At 29.7% G+C, this 9,412-nt stretch overlaps 1 protein-coding gene across 4 annotated transcripts; it reads right to left on the bottom strand.

Moving 5' to 3' along the window:
- Positions 1-3,131: 3,131 nt before the first annotated feature.
- LOC102585955 (protein XRI1-like) lies at positions 3,132-6,521 on the bottom strand. 4 transcript variants are annotated; one of them, XM_015311026.1, is made up of 9 exons: positions 6,245-6,521; positions 5,320-5,378; positions 5,112-5,246; positions 4,885-5,024; positions 4,482-4,545; positions 4,300-4,402; positions 4,173-4,213; positions 3,931-4,014; positions 3,132-3,758 (listed from the first exon to the last, which is right to left on the bottom strand). In XM_015311026.1, exons 1-9 carry the CDS (start codon positions 6,277-6,279, stop codon positions 3,484-3,486), a joined length of 936 nt encoding a protein of 311 aa, XP_015166512.1. In that variant the 5' UTR covers positions 6,280-6,521; the 3' UTR covers positions 3,132-3,483. The 4 variants fall into 4 exon arrangements, with proteins under 4 accessions (XP_015166512.1, XP_015166514.1, XP_015166513.1 ...); XM_015311028.1 differs by having other exon boundaries at positions 5,136-5,246; XM_015311027.1 differs by having other exon boundaries at positions 5,320-5,375.
- Positions 6,522-9,412: the final 2,891 nt, after the last annotated feature.

Raw genomic sequence — 9,412 nt, 5'->3', positions numbered from 1 at the left:
ATGAAGAAAATAAATCTCTTCAGGCTGAGGCGCGGATATCTCGCTCTCTTTAAGGAGATTCAAGCCCACTGCAACAAATATTTTCACCGGTCCAACAGTAGTCCTCTTGACTTGTCCCCTCCAGGATACAACAGCCTTCACAAAGTATAACTCAACAACTCTGGACAAGAGTTGAGTCCAAAGCTCCACAAAAAAGAACACCTCCCTTCAACTAATAAGAACTCTTTTTTTTTTACTAACTCTTTCACTCTATATTTTTCTAGTGTATTGTATATATCCCAAACCAAATGAATACCATCACTATTTATAGTAGAAGAAGTCTTCCTAGCAATGAATAGGAAGATAATGGTGTAGTTAATAGTGAAGATAAATAGCTTTAGGAGTTACATATGTTACATAGGTTACAAGAATAATGGAGGATGAATAATGAAGATGTAATGGCCATAGTTGACCACTACACACGTTCTGCCAGAAAAACCCACAACGGACACAAACGGACAACACAATTGCCCAACGTTCTCAGCAACGTTTATCACTATTGAAGACTGACAATTAATCCAAATTCAACTGCCAAAAGAAGTGATCCATAATGCTGAGTAATTAGTCCATTATACTTAACTTCTGACAGATGTGCAAATAGGGTATTGGAAGCACTTCAACATAAATTTTTAATAAGAATATTAAAATGCTTCTAAACCAACATAAAGTTCAGAAGAATCCAGAAGAAATGGACTTGCTTTTTCTTTCACCGAAGAGATTACATTTTTTTTATTTTTTTTTTGTATATTATCGTGTTCAATATCCATATTAAAATTCAGTTTGCGAAATCTATATTTTTAATAAGAAATGTCATAATAAAATACACTTATTTTGCCGTTCAGAAGAATCTAGAAGAAATGGACTTCCTATTTTCTACTCACTTTTTCTTCCACCGAGCTTATATTTTATAGGGTGAAAAAAAAAAGCTTATAATTTTATATATTATTATTATTTTATTTCTTATTTAGTACTAATAGGGACTTGAGTATTCAAATTGAAATCTAACTAAATCTGAAATAGCTGCCTTGCAAGGCTTATTTCTATGTGCTTTCAACAAAAAAAAAATTATTCTTAAAATTTAATTTCAAAACATCTATAATTAAATATAAAAGAGATCTCAATTATCATACTAAAATTTGCAATCGAGCGTGTAATTATAAGGATGAGAAATGTCATAAAGCAAAGACCGATCATGAAAACTCATATTTTATATATAATAAGATAACCATCGTAAAGAACTAATCTTTATTAGAGTAATAAATATAAGGGAAAATGGTATGAATTAGCAAACTATTAATTCAAATTAAATGTTATAGCCATAGTTTATTTTAATTGTAATTCGCAACAAACATTCCCTTTTTTGCCATCTGATTCGATATACAATTAGCCATTTTCGGTATACAATTAGTCATTTTATACATTTCGGTATAAAATGTATGAAATGCGTTTTTGTTTGTATAAAGCGAGAGAAAAGTGTATATACAAATACAAATATATATATATTTTCGTCCTAAACACATATAATTATACAAATACAGATCTTATTATACAAATTACAATGTATAAATGAATTTATACAAAACTGAACAATTTGTATAAAATTGGATGTTTGTAGCGAATTATACAAATCAAAAGCTCCATAGCAAACATAAAATTTGCTATGGAGCGTAATTATGCAAACTATAGCTATAACATATAAATATGATTTTAAATTTTGCTATATGTGAAAGTTGCTCTAAATATAAATAAGAGAAACATAAGCTCCATATTTATTTATAACATAAGAAAAAAATTTAAACAAGGAAGAAATAATTTATTTATTTAAAAAAAAAAAAACATATTAAGAATTTCAAGGGCATTTTGGTCCTCCTTCTTGAGTCTTCCAATCTCTATAACATGAACAACAATCTTTTTGTCCCAAAGTACCCGGTGGAACACAATGACACCAATTACAACACTTGTTACAAAATAATAAACAATTGTTCTTGTGAGACGTTGCTGAGCATCGTTTATCGCACGCATTTGAACATTCTACAAAAATAGAAGAAAAAATATATATAATCTAGTTAATTTCTTCAAGTAAAGTCGATTAATTCAAAATTTAAAAAGTTCTTACGATTGTTAGGAACATAGCAAGTGGTTTCACCAACTGGAGGTTTTGCTAGAAGTGAAGAATAAAAATCTTGATGTGCCTATTTATTCAATGAAAATATGATAAATTAATCGAATTAATGAATTTCATATATTAAATGCAAGTGAAAATATGCGAAAGGGAATAGTAGTAAAAGTTATTCACTCACTAGAGAAACTTCAATGAGACACAATGAGGCAACCAACAAAAGAAGCAAAAAAGCTTGAGATCTAACAGCCATTGTTGAAGACTTGAATTATATGGTGATTGGACTTGATTTCTTGTTTTTTAATATATTTTATGGCAATCCTTTTATATTTATCCTAATTTTACACATTATGGTAAATTAGTATCATATGGTAAAGAACAAATGAACATAATTCCTGCCTAAAATTACTACGGAAAAAGATTTGCATAACATAATCAAGGATTGTATTGCCAAAACATTATTGCAAGCATTTGGAAAGTTAATATTTAGTCATTAGTATTTTGAAATTAAAAAATTATATATAATTATTTTTTTTTGCGTCATTCATTAATACACCAAAAAGAAATTTCTGGCGAATGGATCATCAATGTACATGATTAGATGGTAAAAATGCAGTAACTTTTACTTGAAAAGATCATTTCTCACCCTTACAAATAAAACTCGAACGATCCAGAGAAATAGCTCATTTTTCATCCTTCAAAATATCACAAGAAGCCAACAGCATTTCAAATATATTTTACTCAAAGGCGGATGTAGCCCTTTGGAGAAGCTATGGACTCATGTGAACCACAACTTTTGACACGAACTCAACAAATATTAGATTTGAACCCATTATTACAATATATTCAATACAGAGTTCAACTCATTCTGTTTCTGACTATACTTTCACAAATTCAGCCATAGTTTCCTAATCCAACGACATTTTCACTTAACAGGCGTACCAATACCACTCATATTGTTAACAAAATCATCTATTGACAAGTTGTAGATGCATGTTTAGATAATGACTTACATAAGTTACATTACATGTGTAGAAATCCTGTGATATAATGCTTACATTGCCTGAAGGATAAGTACCCAAAAATTTTGCTAATTTATCAAAATAGATAAAGTCATTCATCTAATAAACCAATATACATTGAGATTCCAAAATAATGGGAGACTAATCCACTACTAAGTCTCCACATTTTCTCCCTAATAAAGACTAATTCAAAATTCAACTTATATGCAGAAGACCTAAAACAGTACCATAAAATTGCTCTGTCAAAGGAATTTGGAGCAATCCCATGCTAAAGTTTGTCCAAGAAAAAACCATTTCAAGAGATTATCCTTTAGTTCTCATGATGGTAATGCTGCCTCTTCCACCCTCTGTGTGAATTTTTGTCTTGCCAATGACAGGCTTCCCAGAAAAAGCTGATGTCGGATAAGGTGGTGGATCTTGATTGTGTTGCTTTGATTTAGAGGGTGGCGGAGTACATATCTTTTTGTTGATCTCTTTTAAAGTCACATCTCCTTGAGCGCTGCAGGGTTTGATAAATCCAAATGGGTAAACTACAGAAGATGCACCTTTCTTGGGAGTCTTTGTGTATGAATTCCTACCTGGATGCATAGTCAGTTAAGAGTAGGAGCTCAGTAGCAGCCAGTATCGACAATGTTATCACAGGGGGTTCTTTTCAAAATGTAATGAATTCAACGCGGCTATTTGAGACTCAATGATTGATAAGTGTAACCTTGAATAAAGTAAGAGTGTAATCATAGATAAAGTATTAACCTTTGAAAACAATGTTTCCATAAGTACGAGCAGGACTGCTTTTAACCATAGTTATATCGCATTCTGGTGGGGAATTGACAACTTCTGCAACAGATAAGCTGACGTCAATCAAATATTAAACAAGAATAGCATGAAAAGGAAGACGAGAACACCAGCACATGATGAATATAGAGGAGCCAGACCAAAAAGAAAGGAAGAACAAAAGAAATAGAACATTCTCAATGGAAAGAGAGATTCCCTACCCATTGTGTCTGCTTGAACATCAGATACTCCAGATGCATTCCTGTTAAAATAAATGTGTAAGAGCAGAGCACACATAGCATAACTAAAAGTCATTATGAGCATGGAAGGCAAAGGATGAAAAGTTACATATCCTCGGAAATAATCTGCAACTCAGGATCATTAATGCAATCAGTAAGCCATTCTTCAGATGACTCATCAAAACCTTCCTGAGCCGAAGATGTTGCACCATCTAGAAAAACGTATTCTGTCAATAACGAATTTAACAAATTAAGCAGATATAACTTTACAAAAATGTTGCACAGACTGACCTGCACATTCGGAAAACCAGTCTGACACATCACTCCTAGCTTCTTCAAAATATGCATTCCTCTCCTGCATTATCCAACTTCCATGTAAAATCACTTTAATAGAAATCATTTCCTCAGATACTTTTTCTGCATTACTTAGTAACATAAACATGTAAAATGAAGCAGAACTGAAAAGGTGCATTGTCACAAGAGGTTTCCTTACGGAGCGAATTCCACCACTGAACTGTTGGCTTAACAAAACGCCCAACTTGGTTTAATGTGTTGGAAACAACATACATTATTAATGTTAAAGTTAACTTGGTTCACATGTAGGAAACAACATACATTATTTATGCTAAAGTATGATTAGAAGTGTGCTATACTAGACAACTCAAAACACATAGCAAAAGGTAGTAGTAGTAACCTTAGATTTTAAGAAAGTTAACGCAAGCTCTTCGTTTGAACCAGTGGAATCCAGGATCTCAGCATCAAATTGCAGCACTCGACGTCTTTTTACTGGTTTAGAAGGTTCTCTGCACTGCTCCAATTGCTTACTTGTAGCATCTGGATCAAACCACTTAAATCAGGTTAAGATGCTTCAAACATGCTGAGTATTAGAAGAAAGATAATTGTTATATTTGGATCCTGTACCCTTGACATTGGAAGTCAACTCACCACAGTCCTTTACCGGGGTTGTCTCATCATCAAACATGTAGGAAATATCTTTGTTTTTTTCAGTTACACCAGTCCATGGACATCCTGATACGTCTGTTTGAGACTGCATCCCTGTTTAACATGGATGACTCCACTTAATTATCTTTTGTCACTTATAACCATACGAGAAAACATCTACACTTACCAAAGTTCTCGCTGTCTTGAAGAAAAGTTTCTCCACATTGCCAATCCCATATCTCGCTGCAATAGTTTCATCAAAGCAAACAATGAATCTGTTCAATTCTAAACTTGCTATTTATCATAAATATATATGTTAAGACTACCTCTCAACATGTATAAAGAATTACTTGAAGAAATCTCATTTTTCATGAAAGAATCATTAATCTTTTAAGTTGAAATTTACATATGCTTTTTGATACATAGAGTGGGAAACATAAATGTGGGAAATGTGTGAGGCATAATCATCCATGACACATACAGAATGCAAATTAAGAAGCATAACATTGAGTCACTAAACGAAATTAGCAGCTACACGGGTGCCATTCATACGAGAACAATAACCCTATATATTAATACGATAACAACAACAATGCCTCAATATCAAGCAAGTAGGGACAACTATACTAATCAGGTTGCTCCATTCAAGTAATCACACAATATATTCTTCTGAAGTTCAAAGAAAACGAATGAACTACAGAACTGAACAATCAAACTAGAACAATAACATCATTATAATTCACCAAAATTGTGGTCAACTACATAAATCATCACAGAAAACCCAATATATTCATCTAGGGCTCAAAAAAATCACATTAAAATTAAAAAATAAAAATGATAGTCAAACTAAAAGAAAAAATCGTTTTCATGATCGATCAAGTTAAAATACACCATTGAACTATATATTCATTCAACAACCACAATACTCAATCCAAGCAAGAACATAACTCAATCACAAGCAAGTAGAGATCAACAAAATAAAATACAATCACAGCATTTTGACACCGACAAAGTGTAAATACAGCCATTGTTACTCCATCTAAGCAATAGAACAAATATAATCGTTCAACAAAAACACATGAAATCAAAAAAAAAAAAAAAAAAAAAAAAACCTGTTAGTATCGAAATCCATGGACAGATCAGCCATATCCGTAAAACCACAACATAAAAATGACCGTTCAGCAAATAGAAAATGGAGAAAAAAAGTAGATATAAAACTGATGAGTGCTATTCTATACGGAAGAAAGTGCCGAACAGAGACTGTACTGGACTGGACTGATGTGTCTCAGTCTCTCACATAACCACAAAAAAAAAATTGCTTTCTCCGTTTCCGTTTAGAGTGGGTGAAGCAATTTATTAAATGTTTGGGAAGAATTGTGTCCCGCAAGTTTCTTTCTTCTTTAGTTAAAATTAAATATATAAATATTTTTTTCGAAGAGATGCGTCCATTACAGTGACAGAGAGTATATAGTGGCCCTCATTTGATGGGGCCATCACTCTCTGTCTCCAACATTTCTCCCTTTTCTTTCCACTTGTTTCGCGTGAGTTTATTTGTTTATTTAATAAATAAATTCGTCCTTTGAGTTTTGGGTACTTTTATTTTCTCTTTCATTTAATTTATTCTCACCACATTTAATACTTTATATTCATTAAATCTAACTGCTTCAATATTGAAATGTATTAAATTTTACTAGTTTGTAAAGTGGTGATGGTTGGTAAAGAATAGGAATGAATGGGCGGTTGTGATCGTCGAGATGGTTTATGATCCGCTATAGTAATAATATAGTTGATTGTAATGGTTGATTAATATTTGTATAGTAGTTGTGGAGGTGATTAGTGGTAATGAGTGTCGCTAGTGTCATGGTGGTGATAATGTTTAACAATTGTTTTTATCTGTTTTGTTTTACTTGGACTATGTTGATTTGATACCATTCTTATGAAAGTTTTTACTAGTATGTATATTACTAAACTAATCTTATTAATGATGATTTAAAACTCTAAATTGGACTAGTATTACTTTATTTAGTTATTTAATATTAAAAATAGTATGAAGAAATGTAATAATAAAATTGTTTTGATTTACTAAAATAGATTTAAAAAGGTTATATTTTTATAATAAAAAACTAAGTAAAATGAAATGCAAGAAATACATCTAGCGGTGATTATTATTTATGAATATAATGATGGTGAAAGGCCATTTTAGGAAAAAATATATTCTTAATAATGTTAAAACGTTATTTACAATTTTTAATAAATTAGATCTATTTAAAGTTTTAAACACATTAAATAATTAGATCATGAACAAAAATAATATATATTTAATAATTTAAGATTGAAATTAAATTTATAATTAATGTAACTTAAAGTACAAATGAAACCTTAATTTAATTGCAAAAGAATTTCAAATCAATTTATGCGACTCAATGAAATTAAATATATATTTAATGTCACTTAAAGCGTAAACAAATGGAACCTTAATTTAATTGCAAAAGAATTTCAAATCAATTTTGCGACTCAATAAAAAAAAATTGCGCATAAAAAACAAAGTGGTGGGTGTGGGGTATCAATACATTAATTGAGGTAAAAGTTATTGAACTTTAGGAAAGTATTATAAAATATTATTAAATTATATATTTTATAATAAATAATCACTCTATTTTATCTAACTTTCTCAAAAGGTTATCAAATTATTTAAGTGACACGATCTAGTTCTATGATCAAGTGTCTTCATGTGGTATTTAAGCATTAATTGAATGATGTTTTTCATTACAAAGAATAATATAATAATTTCGCATGATACTTAGCAAAATTGTATGGCTTATCTTACCAGAAATTATTTTATGAATTGATATATATTGTCAATAATTCATAATTTAAAATATATTTAATTAACAAGTGACAAAATATCATTCATAATTTTAAATCATACATTCAAATGATTAAATCGTACATGAATCATCATCGATCTATATAACTTAATATTATTCCTATTACAACAACAATAAAGATCAGTTTCAATCAAGTAAAGGTCAAATATATAAAATACTCATTGATCGTATTGATACTTTAATTAATAACCAAAAAAGATACTCATTTGAGGCTCAAAGAATATGCATGGGTTTTATTGTGTTTTTTTATTGTATATATAGAAAAAAAACGATGAGTCATTTGAAAGACAATTCAATTTTTAGTATTTTCACAATTGACAAAGTTGAAAGCCCAATGGCCAATATATTCATACTACAATAACCTCCGATCCCAGTTAAGATTGTTTTATCCAAGCAATAAAATAATATATACTCATTTGTGGTTCAACTTATAAAACTAAAAATGAATAAATATCAGTTAGTATTGAAATTCATGGGTAGACCAGGCATTTTCGTTAATTTCAAAACTTAAAAATAGCAACGATCATATCATAGATAGAAAATGAAAAGAAAAGAACATAAAAGGTAAAATGTGAGAATGATGGGGAAATTGGAGACAACATGTATTTTATGAAGAAAAAAAATAGAGTTTAATTTCTTTGATTATTTTGACTTTAGAAATCTAAAATTTTAATTTATAAATTAATGGATAAATCTTAGAAGATATAAAATAAAAATAGATAGTACTTCATACATTATTTAGCACAAATACAAATAAAAAAAAACTTTAAACAAATTAATTTGAAAATTAAATTAAGTTTAATGGAAGATCTATTAAAAACGAATCAAGGCCAGGGTGAATTGAAAGTAATTCAATTTAAATTATCTTAAGTCAATCCATAATATTTTAAATAGATTAGACAAATCATTTTATATTTGAACTCATTTTAATAGTGTCAAAGAGGGACTGACTTGGTATGCTTTTCTTAGATAATCACAAAAAAATGCTTTCTTTGTTCCTATTTTGAGTGAATTGTGTCTCGCAAATTTATTTCATTTGTAGTTATTGTTAGGGTTTTGCCCTGATTTTCTTACCATAATTTAAGATTTATTTTTCCTTAAAGAAAAGACAAAACATTACCATAAATGTTTTTACTTTTCTTGAAAGGAAAATATAATATTCTTTCATATTTGGTTTATTCTTTCCTTTTATGACTCCTTTTCTAGTAGGAAAGGTTTTAGGACTCTATAAATATAGGTTTGTTTCTTCTAACACAATAACAATAGAATCCACAATGTAGTCGTTTAGTGAGTTTTGTTTATAGGGAGATTTATTCTCTCTAAAGTTTCAATGTTTTTCTTTATATTAGTTTTGATATAATAATATTTTGATTTTTTAGTATAAGTTTTTTT

The sequence above is a fragment of the Solanum tuberosum genome, unplaced genomic scaffold, assembly GCF_000226075.1.
Source record: "Solanum tuberosum cultivar DM 1-3 516 R44 unplaced genomic scaffold, SolTub_3.0 scf00150, whole genome shotgun sequence".
Lineage (NCBI taxonomy): Eukaryota > Viridiplantae > Streptophyta > Magnoliopsida > Solanales > Solanaceae > Solanum > Solanum tuberosum.
Note: the sequence above shows the minus strand (reverse complement) of the source record. Positions and strands in the feature narration are given on the sequence as shown.

Bases quoted from the DNA above. Each gene is read 5' to 3' on its own strand.
- LOC102585955 (XM_015311026.1), bottom strand. From the start codon at position 6,279: ATGGCTGATCTGTCCATGGATTTCGATACTAACAG. The intron at 5,247-5,319 runs GTAAGTGTAGAT...CATGTTAAACAG, and splicing joins TCAAGACAGCGAGAACTTTG to GGATGCAGTCTCAAACAGAC. The intron at 3,759-3,930 runs GTTAATACTTTA...CTATGCATCCAG, and splicing joins TGGAAACATTGTTTTCAAAG to GTAGGAATTCATACACAAAG.